Source organism: Entelurus aequoreus, linkage group LG17, assembly GCF_033978785.1.
Source record: "Entelurus aequoreus isolate RoL-2023_Sb linkage group LG17, RoL_Eaeq_v1.1, whole genome shotgun sequence".
In the NCBI taxonomy this organism is placed as follows: Eukaryota; Metazoa; Chordata; class Actinopteri; order Syngnathiformes; family Syngnathidae; genus Entelurus; species Entelurus aequoreus.
The window spans coordinates 13,267,885-13,284,119 of NC_084747.1; the positions used below are offsets into that span (position 1 = coordinate 13,267,885).

The window sequence follows — 16,235 nt, forward strand, 5'->3', positions numbered from 1 at the left end:
AGTTCCGTGGGAGGATGCCATCGAAGAAGCGTATGAACGCAAGAAGCTGCGGTACTCCAACCTTGCAGCTGAGGACAGAGGCTGGAGGGTAAGGGTGTGCCCAGTGGAGGTGGGGTGTAGAGCCTTTGTAGCTAGCACAACAGCAAAGCTCCTTAGGGAGGTTGGAGTCAGGGGGCAGGCTCACAGACAGGCCATTAAAGGCCTACTGAAAGCCACTACTACCGACCACGCAGTCTGATAGTTTATATATCAATGATGAAATCTTAACATTGCAACACATGCCAATACGGCCGGGTTAACTTATAAAGTGCAATTTTAAATTTCCCGCTAAACTTCCGGTTGAAAACGTCTATGTATGATGACGTATGCGCGTGACGTCAATCGTTGAAACGGAAGTATTGGTACACCATTGAATCCAATACAAAAAGCTCTGTTTTCATCTCAAAATTCCACAGTATTCTGGACATCTGTGTTGGTGAATCTTTTGCAATTTGTTTAATGAACAATGGAGACTGCAAAGAAGAAAGTTGTAGGTGGGATCGGTGTATTAGCGGCGGACTACAGCAACACAACCAGGAGGACTTTAAGATGGATAGCAGACGCGCTATCCGCCGACCTCACCTTGACTTCCTCCGTCTCCGGGCCGCCGACCGCATCTATGATCGTCGCTCCGTCGATCGCTGGAACGCAGGTGAGCACGGGTGTTGATGAGCAGATGAGGGCTGGTAGGTGGATAGCTAATGTTTTTAGCATAGCTCTGTGAGGTCCCGTTGCTAAGTTAGCTTCAATGGCGTCGTTAGCAACAGCATTGTTAACCTTTGCCAGCCTGGAAAGCATTAACCGTGTAGTTACATGTCCATGGTTTAATAGTATTGTTGATTTTCTGTCTATCCTTCCAGTCAGGGGTTTATTTCTTTTGTTTCTATCTGCATTTAAGCCTGATACTATCACGTTAGCTCCGTAGCTAAAGAGCTTCGCCGATGTATTGTCGTGGAGATAAAAGTCACTGTGAATGTCCATTTCGCGTTCTCGACTCTCATTTTCAAGAGGATATAGTATCCGAGGTGGTTTAAAATACAAATCCGTGATCCACAATAGAAAAAGGAGAAAGTGTGGAATCCAATGAGCCCTTGTACCTAAGTTACGGTCAGAGCGAAAAAAGATGCGTCCTGCAGTGCACCCTAGTCCTTCACTCTCACATTCCTCATCCACAAATCTTTCATCCTGGCTCAAATTAATGGGGTAATCGTCGCTTTCTCGGTCTGAATCGCTCTCGCTGCATTGTAAACAATGGGGAAATGTGAGGAGCCCTTCAGCCTGTGACATCACGCTACTTCCGGTACAGGCAAGGCTTTTTTTTATCAGCAACCAAAAGTTGCGAACTTTATCGTCGATGTTCTCTACTAAATCCTTTCAGCAAAAATATGGCAATATCGCGAAATGATCAAGTATGACACATAGACTGGATCTGCTATCCCCGTTTGAATAAAAACATTTCATTTCAGTAGGCCTTTAAGTTGTTCAACAGTCCGGGGGTCTCCGTTGTGGTATTTTAGGCTTCATAATGCGCCACACATTTTCAATGGGAGACAGGTCTGGACTACAGGCAGGCCAGTCTAGTACCCGCACTCTTTTACTATGAAGCCACGTTGATGTAACGCGTGGCTTGGCATTGTCTTGCTGAAATAAGCAGGGGAGTCCATGGTAACATTGCTTGGATGGCAACATGTTGCTCCAAAACCTGTATGTACCTTTCAGCATTAATGGTGCCTTCACAGATGTGTAAATTACCCATGTCTTGGGCACTAATACACCCCCATACCATCACACATGCTGGCTTTTCAACTTTGCGCCTATAACAATCTGGATGGTTCTTTTCCTCTTTGGTCCGGAGGACACGACGTCAACAGTTTCCAAAAACAGTTTGAAATGTGGACTCGTCACACCACAGAACACTTTTCCACTTTGTATCAGTCCATCTTAGATGAGCTCAGGCCCAGCGACGCCGACGGCGTTTCTGGGTGTTGTTGATAAACGGTTTTCGCCTTGCATAGGAGAGTTTTAACTTGCACTTACAGATGTAGCGACCAACTGTAGTTACTGACAGTGGGTTTCTGAAGTGTTCCTGAGCCCATGTGGTGATATCCTTTACACACTGATGTCGCTTGTTTATGCAGTACAGCCTGAGGAATCGAAGGTCACGGGCTTAGCTGCTTACGTGCAGTGATTTCTCCAGATTCTCTGAACCCTTTGATGATATTACGGAGCGTAGATGGTGAAATCCCTAAATTCCTTGCAATAGCTGGTTGAGAAAGGTTTTTCTTAAACTGTTCAACAATTTGCTCACGCATTTGTTGACAACGTGGTGACCCTCGCCCCATCCTTGTTTGTGAATGACTGAGCATTTCATGGAATCTACTTTTATACCCAATCATGACACCCACCTGTTCCCAATTTGCCTGCACACCTGTGGGATGTTCCAAATAAGTGTTTAATGAGCATTCCTCAACTTTATCAGTATTTATTGCCACCTTTCCCAACTTCTTTGTCACGTGTTGCTGGCATCAAATTCTAAAGTTAATGATTATTTGCAAAAAAAAAAGTTTATCAGTTTGAACATCAAATATGTTGTATTTGTAGCATATTCAACTGAATATGGGTTTAAAACGATTTGCAAATCATTGTATTCCGTTTATATTATATCACTGGGTAGAGCAACCGTGCCAGAAACCTGAGGGTTGCAGGTTCGCTCCCCGCCTCTTACCACCCAAAAAAAAAAAAACGCTGCTGTTGTGTCCTTGGGCAGGACACTTCACCCTTGCCCCCGGTGCCGCTCACACCGGTGAATTGAATGATGAATGATAGGTGGTGGTCGGAGGGGCCGTCGGCGCAAATTGCAGCCACGCTTCCATCAGTCTACCCCAGGGCAGCTGTGGCTATGAAAGTAGCTTACCACCACCAGGTGTGAATGAATGATGGGTTCTACATGTAAAGCGACTTTGGGTACTTAGAAAAGCGCTATATAAATCCCAGGTATTATTATTATTATTATTATATTTACTTCTAACACCATTTCCCAACTCATATGGAAACGGGGTTTGTATGTATCACAGTACTTGAGTCACGATACAATAGTCTATTGTAATATTGTGACATGGAGTTTTACTTGAGGTGGGGCGGTATAGCTCAGTTGGTAGAGCGGCCGTGCCAGCAACTTAAGGGTTGCAGGTTCGATCCCCACATCCGCCATCCTAGTTACTGCCGTTGTGTCCTTGGGCAAGACACTTTACCCACCTGCTCCCAGTGCCACCCACACTGGTTTAAATGTAACTTAGATATTGGGTTTCACTATGTAAAGCGCTTTGAGTCACTAGAGAAAAGCGCTATATAAATATAATTCACTTCACTTCACTTCACTACTGTGATTTTTACAAAGTCATTGAAAAATTAAAAAAAACTACTTAAAATAAATGTATATAAGTACACTCGATGCCAGTAATAATTTTTTTGACAAACAGTCTCAAAAACAAAGTAAATAAAATGATCATTACAATTGTACAGAACGTGGATGCCATTTTTGGCATTTTGAATCTAAAAAAAGGTCCTCTTCTTTTAACTACAGACTTATTTAAGCTACATATTGTCTTTTATGGTTGTGCAAAGTATTTCAATATTGACTTTTTCCCCACTGTTAGTTTGTAGTATCCTAAGATATTCAACGCAAAGATGCGCCTGTCTTCAGATCCTTCAGCAAGTTTTGTAATCTGCACGGTCTTTCCCAGCTAATAGCGCTACCCACAAGGGTGTGTGATTCCACCCAATCAACCATAGATCTCATTCTCACTTCAGACCGGCCTAAAATAAAAAATAGTGGGGTCATGATCTGTGGTCTTAGCGACCACTATCTAACCTTCTGCACCCGTAAAATAGCTAAACCTAAAGCCAATGGCCACATAACAGCCCAATCCAGATCCCTCAAAAAATACTCCAATGACAATTTCAATTTAAAATTAGATGAGTGGGACTGGTCCCCTGTGCTCGCGAGCAACCTGGTCGATGTCGCTTGGGATCGCTTCAAAACGGCGTTCCTAAAGATACTAAATGATATGGCTCCCGTGAAAACAGTCAGGATCAAAGCCCGCTCGGAACCATGGATGAATCCGGACCTATTAGCTGCCATAAAAGACAGAGACAGGAAATACTCTGAATACCAAAAATGTAAAACAGAAGTAGATAAACAACCCAATAATATCAACCTCAAATTACTCCTTTCAACTCTCAAAAAGCAATGCAATAAATTAAGAAATAAGTCAACCAACCTGACTAAATCCTTAAAAAAAAATTACATTAACGACAAAATAGAGGAAAACACGAATAAGCCACGTGAGCTCTGGAAAATTCTCAACAACCAGCTTCCTGGTTGCAGCCAGAAACTTAAAACAAGACTCACCAACATCAGCATCAAGGAGGGTGACTCCCTCATTACAGACAAAATGGAGGTAGCTAGCAGACTTAACGCCTTTTTCACCAGCATAGCTGCAACTCTTGTCAACAAGCTGTCCCACCACTCTGGTCGCTTTGGTGTAGAACACATTAAAGCCTTCTACAGAAAGCTAGGAGTATCCAACAATGATTTCAAATTAGAAATGGTCACAGCTGATGAGGTGTTTAAAAAATTGAGCGCGCTCCACCCTAACAAGGCCACCGGCCTTGATAATATTCCCTCCAGATTCCTCAGGGACTCTGCCTCCATCATTGCCCCGATCATCACGCACATAATAAACCTATCAATTACACAAGGCCAAGTACCAAAAGATTTTAAGATAGCAAGAGTAACTCCCCTCTTTAAAAAAGGAAGCAAATTGGAACCTGGCAACTACCGACCTGTTTCTATTCTCAGTTCCATTTCGAAAGTAATGGAAAAAATTGTTTATGAACAGGTCGATAGTTACCTTGCCACTAATAAACTCATGTACAAATTCCAATCCGGCTTCAGAACTAACCACTCCACTGACACATGCCTTCTCTATCTGACCGACCACATCAAACATGAGGTGGACGCGGGCAAATACTGCGGCATGGTCATGCTGGACCTTCAGAAGGCCTTTGACACCGTTAACCACGCTATACTGTTGGATAAGCTCAGAGCAATCGGATTTAACAAAACCTCTTGGAGCTGGATGCAGTCTTACTTGGAGGGGAGGGAGCAGGTGGTAGAGGTGAACGGCACAGTGTCCCCCCCCCCCCTCTCGGTGAGCTGTGGAGTCCCCCAAGGCAGTATATTGGGACCTTTACTGTTCCTAATATACATAAACGACATGTCATCGGCATGTGACTGTAAATTGTTTTTGTTTGCGGATGACTCTGCCCTGCTGGTATCCGGCAAGGACAAGTCACAGGTGGAGAAAATCCTCAGTGCTGAGCTCTGTAGAACTTGCACCTGGCTCGCTGACAACAAGCTATCCATCCACTTGGGTAAAACAGAATCCATCCTGTTTGGGTCCCACATCAAACTTAAGAGAGTCAATCACTTCACCATAAAAGTAGGTGACAGTGTCATCACCAGGAAAGATGAGGTCACCTACCTAGGTTCCATTCTAGAGGCTAACCTTTCCTGTGATAAAATGGCAACCAAGGTAATCAAAAAGGTTAACCAACGAACGAGATTTCTCTACAGAATTTCCTCTCTGGTCAACAAAAGCACCTTGAGGATTCTGGCGGGAACTCTCGTTCAACCCTTTTTCGATTACGCATGCACCTCCTGGTACCCTAGCACCTCCAAAACCCTCAAATCTAAACTCCAAACATCTCAGAACAAGCTAGTCAGGTTACTTCTAGACCTCCACCCCAGATCCCACCTCACTCCTACCCACTTCTCTAAAGTGGGCTGGCTCAAGGTGGAGGACAGAGTTAAACAACTTGCACTGAGCCTAGTCTATAAAATCCGCTACACCTCCCTGATACCGAAGTACATGTCAAACTACTTCCTTAACGTAAATGACCGCCATAACCACAACACCAGGGGGTGCTCCACTAACCACGTTAAACCCAGATTCCGAACTAACAAAGGTCTTAACTCATTCTCTTTCTATGCCACATCAATGTGGAATGTGCTCCCAACAGGTATAAAAGAAAGGGCATCTCTATCCTCCTTCAAAACCGCTATAAAAGTTCACCTCCAGGCAGCTACAACCCTAAACTAACACCCTCCCCGGATTGCTAATAATCAAATGTAAACAATCAAATGCAGATTCTTTTTCTTATGCCTTCTGATCTCTCTCTCTCTCTCTCTCTCTCTCTCTCTCTCTCTCTCTCTCTCTCTCTCTCTCTCTCTCTCTCTCTCTCTATGTCCACTACTCAATGTCCATATCCCCACCCCCCCCACCCCCCCACCCCACCCCCCCTCCACACTCCTGATTGTAAATAATGTAAATAATTCAATGTGATTATCTTGTGTGATGACTGTATTATGATGATAGTATATATGATAGTATATATCTGTATCATGAATCAATTTAAGTGGACCCCGACTTAAACAAGTTGAAAAACTTATTCGGGTGTTACCATTTAGTGGTCAATTGTACGGAATATGTACTTCACTGTGCAACCTACTAATAAAAGTCTCAATCAATCAAAAAAAAAAAATGTCCATCGAAGCAGATGTTTTCTACTTTCTGTGATTCTAGCTGAACTTTTCTGAGTCTATGACAAGTCATGTAAACATTGATCCATCATTCTGGCAAGGCACTAAATGAATGGCCATGAAACACTACACACACATGCAGTACATAGAAGAAAGTGTGATTTTGTTTGTGTCTTGCAGATGTCCAGCAGCTGATCGGTAATCCAGAAGAAGTTTCCCCTCAGTTAGGGGGGAGCTCCACTTTGAAGCAGGAGACTCCACAACCACCCTGCATTAAAAAGGAAGAGGAGGAACTCTGCATCACTCAGGAGGGAGAGTGTCTTCTAGGACGAGAGGAAGCTGATTACACCAAGTTTCCACTGAGTATTATCTTTGTGAAGACTGAAGATGATGAAGAGAAACCACAAGTAGACAACTTCTTAGCTCCACTATCAGATAGTGAGGCTGAAGACGAGGTTGAAGTAACTTTGAGCAGCGATACAGACTGTGAAGGTGATATGAGGACTCACACTGACAACAAACACTCTGAATGCTCTACAAAGAAGACAGGTAAAACATGTTTGAGCTGCTCAGTTTGTGGTAAAAGCTTTCCTCAGAATAGCAATTTAACTCGACACATGAGAACACACACAGGTGAAAAACCATTTAGTTGTTCAGTTTGCGGCAAAGGCTTTTATGAAAATAGCGATTTGACTGAACACATGAGAACACACACAGGTGAAAAACCATTTAATTGTTCAGTTTGTGGCAAAAGCTTTTCTGTTAAGAGATATTTCACTAAACACATGAGAACACACACAGGTGAAAAACCATTTAGTTGTTCAGTTTGCGGCAAAGGCTTTTATGAAAATAGCGATTTGACTGAACACATGAGAACACACACAGGTGAAAAACCATTTAATTGTTCCGTTTGTGGCAAAAGCTATTCTGTTAAGAGATATTTCACTAAACACATGAGAACACACACAGGTGAAAAAACATTTAGTTGTTCAGTTTGCGGCAAAAGCTTTTCTCAAAATATTCATTTAACTCGACACATGAGAACACACACAGGTGAAAAACCATTTAGTTGTTCAGTTTGCGGCAAAGGCTTTTCTCAAAATAGCGATTTGACTCAACACATGAGAACACACACAGGTGAAAAACCATTTAATTGTTCAGTTTGTGGCAAAAGCTGTTCTCTTAAGAGACATTTGACTGAACACATGAGAACACACACAGGTGAAAAGCCATTTTGTTGTTCAGTTTGCGGCAAAAGCTTTTCGTTAAATAGTTCATTGACACAACACATGAGAACACACACAGGTGAAAAAACATTTAATTGTTCAGTTTGTGGGAAAAGCTTTGCTCATGATAGCCAATTGACTCCCCACATGAGAACACACACAGGTGAAAAACCATTTAATTGTTCAGTTTGTGGCGAAAGCTTTTCTCAAAATATTCATTTGACTCGACACATGAGAACACACACAGGAGAAAAACCTTTTAATTGTTCAGTTTGTGACGACAGCTTTTCTCAAAAGACCCATTTGACTCAACACATGAGAACACACACAGGTGAAAAACCATTTGAATGTTCAGTTTGTGGCAAAAGCTTTTCTGTTAAGTGCACTTTGACGGAACACATGAGAACACACACAGGTGAAAAAACATGTAAATGTGCAGTTTGTGGCAAAATCTTTTCTCGGAGTACCTCTTTGACTCAACACATGAGAACACACACAGGTGAAAAACCATTTGAATGTTCAGTTTGTGGCAAAAGCTTTTCTGTTAAGCGCACTTTGACGGAACACATGAGAACACACACAGGTGAAAAAACATGTAAATGTGCAGTTTGTGGCAAAATCTTTTCTCGGAGTACCTCTTTGACTCAACACATGAGAACACACACAGGTGAAAAAACATTTAATTGTTCAGTTTGTGGCAAAAGCTTTTCTTTTAAGAGCACTTTCATTGAACACAGGAGAACGCACACAGTTTGTGGCAAAAGCTTTTCTGTTTAAAGCAAATTGACACAACACATGAGATCACACACTGGACTAAGACCATTTAATTGTTCAGTTTGTGGTAAAACCTTTCCTTATAACAGCTCTTTGTGTCGACACCTGAGAACACACGCTGGAGAAAAAACATTTAGTTGTTCAGTGTGCTGTAAAAGGTTCCCACATAATGCAGTAAAACATATAAGAACACACAAGGGAAAATAACCAATTAGCTGTTTAGTTTGTGGTATGTTGCTCATATGTGGTGACATCCACCCTACCCAGGAACTTCTCACTGCTTCTTTCACAAATATCTGAGGTATTCTTACAAACTTGGATTATTTGGAGCATAATCTTATCTACTCATGACCCCATGTCTTCTCTGTATCTGAAACCTTCCTGAACAGTAAGATAGATGATGCTTCAAGTGCTTGGTTACTCCTTCTTCAGTCCAGGGACCTGGGGCCTCATGTGTCAAGTGTGCACAAGGTGAAAAACCTGCACTACGCCCTTTTTCACTGCAAAGTTGAGATGTGTCAAAACTGATGTCGATGCATAAGTGATACTGGGTACCGTATTTTTCTGATTATAAGTCGCACCGGCCGAAAATGCATAATAAAGAAGGAAAAAAACATATATAAGTCGCACTATATATGATAGTATATATCTGTATCATGAATCAATTTAAGTGGACCCCGACTTAAACAAGTTGAAAAACTTATTCGGGTGTTACCATTTAGTGGTCAAGTGTACGGAATATGTACTTCACTGTGCAACCTAGTAATAAAAGTCTCAATCAATCAAAAAAACTGGAGTATAAGTCGCGTTTTTGGGGGAAATGTATTTGATAAAATCCAACACCAAGAATAGACATTTAAAATAAATAAAGAATAGTGAACAAACATATGAGGCATAAATAACCAACTGAGAACGTGCCTGGTATGTTAACGTAACATATTATGGTAAGAGTCATTCAAATAACTATAACATATAAAACATGCTTTACGTTTACCAAACAATCCGTCACTGCTGATCGCTAAATCCCATGAAATCTTCTTCCTCGTTGTCGCTCCTGGTATGCGCCGCTCCCTTTCTTTTTGCTGCTCGATGGCCGTTTTCTGCTGCATATTTCACTACGTCCGGCTTGTAATCTGCAGTATATGATTTCCTTTTCGGTGCCATTCTTCTCAGTTTTTATAAGTTACCGCCAATGTTGAAATAATCCATTTTAATAGCTACGGATGTAGCAGCAGTTAGCATCCCATGACCCACAATGCACTTCTGACATGACCCGCCCCCGTCGAATTCCTATTGGTTGACGTGTGTGACGATTGCGGACATTTGCTTCATTTCTTCCGCAAATGAGCTAAATAATATTATTTGATATTTTATGGTAATGTGTTAATAATTTCACACATAAATCGCTCCGGAGTATAAATCGCACCCCCGGCCAAACTATGAGAAAAACTGCGATTTATAATCATAAAAAAACGGTAACTGTTAGCATAACCAAGTGCCCACTTTTACTCCTCAGACTGATTGATGTGCAAATCAGAGACATATGAACAATTAACCCCCAACACCCACAACCCAACCCCCACCTCCCTCGACATTCAGGCAAAACAGGTTCAATTCAGCTGCATTTTTTAATGAAAGAAACTGCTTTTCTGAATGTGTCCACTGGATGTCACAATAGCAACTCTGTTAGGCAAGCAAACAGTTTATACCGGGGCGAGCAAGTATACCAAGCAAGAGGTACACGGTAAAGCGGGGCTGTGACTCCTCCCCCTCCACCCAACGTAAAACAGGAGTAAAATAAGCACTCAGTAACCCCACTTAAAATGCAGCATGAGACACTGCACACTGATGTAGTTCTGTGAAAATGATTGTCTTCTGTGCAAATGTAAAGAAAGTGAACAGTGTGTGATTTACTGCAATACTGTCAGTCTTTTAACTTTTTATTTGTGCTTTGTTGAAATTGTTCACACATTGCACAGCTTTTATTTTTCTATCAATACACATTATGTCTAGAAGACAGGAAGTAACTCAACACTCTTGAATAGTTTCTACCTCAGTTTGTATGGTTTGTTGAGTTAGCACAGGATTAATATGTGGAAATGACAAATGAGGTAGTTGATACATGGAATAATTTTTATTCATGCTTTATTTTGTTTTTGTTCAATCCTAAATGGGTTGTGATTTAAAGTTTAATTGCTATGTAGAAACACTGAGATTAAGTCTAAGTTCATTGTGTTCTTCAAGGTGTTTTTGAAAATGCACCATTTTTCCCCTTAAATGTTCAACTAACTTGAAATTTTTTGTAAAGAGGATTATTTGTGATATGTACATTTTCAGAATGTGTTTGTTCTATTTTTGGCAAACTAAAATAAAAACATCTTAAATGGACGTAGTCGTATTTTTAAGTTATCATGCCATGATTTTACCCGTCCCGCCCACTTGGAAATGGATTATCCTCCATGCGGCCCCTGAGCTAAAATGAGTTTGACACTCCTGCTGTAATGTGACTCATGTGAGCAGGTTACTGTATAAACACTTTTTGTTATAAGTTATAAAAATGTGTTCAGTTCTCAGAGACACATCAATGTCAGTGTAGCTGCTGACAGAAGCAACATGTATATTTGATATATAATGTCATAGTTGGTGAGAATAAATAAATACAATGCATAAAGATAAGTTCATATTGTACACATAATGTGATTAAAAAGGTATTTCCTTGGGTTAATTCATGCAAGTTTATGTTATTTTTATTTTTGTTACAAACCCATGTAAATTGAGTGGGGAATATAATTTGGTCACGTTGTTGGGGGGACAATTAATATGTGAGGGAATTAAGGAAGCAGCATGAGACGACAAGTGTTTGATGTGGAAGACGTTAATGGAGTCTCGGATTGAAAATAAACTTTATTCCCTTGGAGTTTATGAGGCCAACGAGGTATGATTACTTCTGATATGTTTGTGAAATTTTCTTTTTTGGATGTCAGACGAATTGTAAATTCTGTTTGATTATTTTATTAGTTTCACACTTTCACAAGATGTACTTTGTGAAACAACTTGCCGTTTGCTTGAACCCACTAAAAGACAGAATACAACATTGTCGATGTTTGTTTAATTTCTATCTCCAAAGTATTTTGATATAAAAAATGTTTTCGCGATAAGGAACACTTCAATTATGATTCAGAAATGTAAGAAAAGATGAAAAGGGCCGCTAGTTATTTAAAAGGTATTTTATTTTTTAAAGTGCAGTTGTCGATTGTGTATGACCGGAAGTTGCAAGCTTTTGGCGCATGCGTAAACACATCGAAAGCGGAAAGTCCAAGATGGCGGACTAAGCGACGTGGCTTTCCGGAGAAGTTTCACATTTACGATCTTATAGATTCAAAAATAGCATCAAATACCTCAACTATTCACCTTTTCTTAAGCCCAGGAAACGGACTTTGAGTGTGGAGCGATGGCGTGTTATCTGAAGTGAAGATTGAAGACGTGATAGAAGATGGACGACTACTGCTATGCTAAGATGGCGACGTCCGCTAAAAGAGAACATGAAAGAGAATCAGCGCCACCAACTTCCAGCAAATCACCAACGGAGATAAAGACGAAAGATGAAGGTGAGTGAGTTAAAGTTTTTTATGATTTGACAGCTATTTTAAGCTCTAAAAGGGTGTTAATGACAAATTAACCCACTTTGTTGAAGAATGTAAAGAAAGAGCCGCCATGATTGTTAGCTTGAAGAAGGCAGTGGAGTTCACATCAGAGGAGATGAAAGAATGCAAAAAGTCAAATGAAGAAAGTGGAAGAGCAAAACAAGCGCTTCCTACTAATGGGTGAGGGCGGACCTACGTCACTTCCGCCTACCAATCCCCTAGCAACCGGGAATTCGTTGAAAACAAACCAGCTCACAGCGAACACAACATTGACAGAAAAAGCATTTAACGAGCGTTGTGGCTTGGAAGTCGGCGTTAAATCCTTCATTTACGCATTTTTACTTATTCGCATATCGTGTGAAAAAACGAAAATGTATTATTTGCGTCAGACTCGTCTCAGTGAACTTTAAAGCTTCTCAGGCTTAGCTTAGCTTGCTAGTTAGCTTAGCCTGCGCGCTACTAAAGCCTTCTGATCTCTCTCTCTCTCTCTCTCTCTCTCTATGTCCACTACTTGATGTCCATATCCTACCACCCCCCCCCCCCCCATCCACACCCCAGATTGTAAATAATGTAAATAATTAATTGTGATTATCTTGTGTGATGACTGTATTATGATGATAGTATATATGATAGTACATCATGAATCAATTTAAGTGGACCCCGACTTAAACAAGTTGAAAAACTTATTGGGGTGTTACCATTTAGGGGTCAATTGTACGGAATATGTACTTCACTGTGCAACCTACTAGTAAAAGTCTCAATCAATCAATCAAAAGACGCGGAAGTTATCAACAACAAGATCAAGTGTTAGTGTATAACGAAACCGGTTTTCGAAAATAGCTAGCTAGGCTATAGACTATATAGTATATTACTTACTTAACTTAATCCTCTTCTTCCCGGATGGGAAATAAGGCTTCGACGACTCGACGCCATTCATCTCGCTGCTGTGCTCGTCTCTGTGCCTCGCCCCATGTAAGCTTCATCTCTTTCAGCTCCCCTTCAACTGTTCTTCGCCAGGTGTTCTTTGGCCGCCCTGGCTTACGTTTTCCCGGTGGTGTCCATCTTAACGCTGCCTTTGGTATCTTCTCGTTGTCCGGTTTTCAAAAATAGCTAGCTAGGCTATAGACTATATAGTATATACCGCATGTTATTTTTGTACAACAACAACTTCAGCTGTCGAACGTTATAAGGTACAAATTCAACAAGTACAACATTAGCACGGACGTATAGCCAAGTTGTGGTTAAGAAGGTGGATTTTTGTTCCTTATATTTACCAGAAACGAAGTGATCCGAACACACGACCCGGGACTTTGGGGGACTCCAGTGAGAACCGTCCTCTTTTTCCCGGTGTAAAGCTGCGAGCCATTTGTCTCGTCTCTGTGGGCTTTTATCACGCTTTGGCAGAACAAAATACAACCTTTGTTTTCCCTGTTTCCAGTTGTGGTTAGCACAACCAAAAACAACAGAGTTTTTCGGCATTTTGGAGGCAGAATGAATTTAACCAGCGTAGGTCGACAGGTTAAAGAGTAATGGCAACGGTTTGTTTTCAACGCCAGTCTGGTTGCTATGGCTCCAAGAACCCGTATGTAGCTCAGTTGCCCGGATGTCGGCCCTCACCCATTAAATATTTAGCTCGCATTACTAAGCTAAGTTATTGATGGAGTCCATCAAGTTATTGGATGGATGTTAGAGTGGACATAACAGCCACTATCTCTAAGTCATCCTCCATCTTGTAAACACTGTAGCAGCTAGTGAAAGATTAAAATGATATTGTTGTGCCAGGATTTGATTTTGAGCATTTTTTAATTGTATTTCCTAGTTCTGAGTAGGGCTGAGTTAGGGCTGGACAATTAATCTCATTTTAATCTCAATTTCAATTAAGACTTGGCACGATCATAAACATGTGTTCGTAAAAAAAAAAAGATGAACGTGCATGCAAATTCTTGAGCCTGTAACGGTTAAAGGGATGAGTGAGCGTATGACTGAAAAAAAGACCATGTCTACTAGAATGTGCTACTTTTTATTTGACACAGTGCTAGTATGTCTAATCAGTAATCACTGAACTCAACAAAAAAGTAAGACCACATGATTTTCGCTTTAACGTAACTTCGGAATTGGCCACTAAAACAGAATCAGAATTTCACGGAAATTGACATAAATGTGAGTGAAATGTTGTCGTTGTGAGGAGAAGGAACATTTGTTTGGGACAATAATGTGTCCGGTACCCCTCGTTCATCCCCGAAACACTCAACCACCCTGTCCTGAACTAAACAATGTGGACACGGCCACTTGAAACAGCGACTAAACTATGAAGCTAAAGCTAGCAAGAACAATCCATAAACCACAAAACACTTCTTGTGTTGTTGTGAACGGCATCACGATGTAAGATCAATGTACAAACTGGAAAGCAGTCGCAACTTGAGAGGCTTTCTTCATTTTACAGCTTCAAGTTTTCTCAAAACTCACACTTTCTGCTTTGATTGATTTATTTTAGAAAACATTGTTTTTGACATAAAGAACAAACAATTTCTTGTGGTGAAATAAATGTGAGATGTAAGAAATGGAATTCAGAAAAAATTAAGCACAAAACCTGAATTTGATTTGTTTTTCATATTGCTATACTCAATTTATATTTATTGTTACTATGATTTTTATTTTACGTGTTATTTATTTGTTACTAATGTATATCTGGTTGTTCTTTTAGATTATATTTAAAATTGAGTTTTGGTGATACTGTTTTTGCGTTTCAAATTAATAAATAATTGTGTTATTTATCGTGATTCCAAAATCACTCGATTTTACTGCCTCGAGTTTTCTCAAAACTCACACTTTCCGCTTTGATTGATTGGTTGATTGATTGATTTAAATGTTTTTATTTCTATGACACAAAAAGCAAGCAATCTACTGTGGTAAAATAAGTGTGAGAGGTAAGAAACGGAATTCAGAAAAATGTAAACTGAAAACTTGAATTTGATTTGTTTTTCACATTGCTATAGTCATTTTAATTTATTGTTACTATGATTGTTATTTTACGTGTTATTTATTTGTTACTAATGTATATCTGGTTGTTCTTTTAGATTATATTTAAAATTAAATTTTGGTGGTTATACGGGAGCCTGTAAAGGACTGTATGTTACCTTAGGGGGATGCTTGAATTATTCACTGTTTACCAAAGAAATCTAGTCTAAGAGAGAGTGAGAGGAGACGACTTATATAGTTAAACAATTGACTATATACCACATAAACATACAATAAGCAGACAATAATAAACACATAAATTACACTCATCCACTCATCCCCACTCACACACTGCCTCCCCAATAGAACCTCCCGCACTAAAGCAATCACACAACACACACACACAGTCCAACCTGGGCCCCTTGGCTGGGCCAGAAGATTGTCCGTTGTGGTCCTGCTGAATGGGTGGTGCACGTAGGGGTGGGGTGGGGTGAGTTGAAACTGCTGGATACAAAGGGGGCGTTGGAGAGGGGGGACACCTCACGTTGTAATCTCGTTATATGCAAATATAATGACAATAAAGTCCATTCTATTCTATTCTATTGTAGGGAAGAGAAACTCGGCCGTGCTTCCTTTAGCTCGCCTCAGGAGCCCAGTCTGGAGCGGGAGGAGAACCAGCCTCTTCCTGGGTCACCTCTCTGTCGACTAGTCCGTGAGCGTGTGCAATTAACACTCCAAACTCACGCTGTCCACGTCCCTCGCAGTGATGTAGCCACGATAGCACACAGCTAAACTCTCTCTAATGTTACCACACTCGCTCTCCAGCTTGTACACAGTTTCAGGGGAGAGTGTCTCTTGAATAACTTAACTCAAAACCTGACTAAACCTGCCGTTCGTGCAGTCACTGTGCAGCAAACAAAACACACGTTAAGTTAAAGCTAAAGTACCAACGCACTCAGCATCAAGGGTTGGAATTGGGGGTTAAATCAC

At 40.7% G+C, this 16,235-nt stretch overlaps 1 protein-coding gene across 2 annotated transcripts in view; it reads left to right on the plus strand.

The window, feature by feature from the left end:
• LOC133632370 (gastrula zinc finger protein XlCGF57.1-like) overlaps positions 1 to 10,759 on the plus strand; it is a 63,307-nt gene extending 52,548 nt beyond the window's left edge. The window contains exons 2-3 of one of the 2 annotated variants that reach the window (XM_062024759.1): positions 6,824 to 7,192; positions 9,033 to 10,759. In XM_062024759.1, coding sequence (XP_061880743.1) covers positions 6,824 to 7,192; positions 9,033 to 9,040 — 377 coding nt within the window. In that variant the 3' untranslated portion in view covers positions 9,041 to 10,759. Of the gene's footprint in view, positions 1 to 6,823 lie in introns of both variants that reach the window. The other variant, XM_062024758.1, reaches the window with a different exon arrangement.
• Positions 10,760 to 16,235: the final 5,476 nt, after the last annotated feature.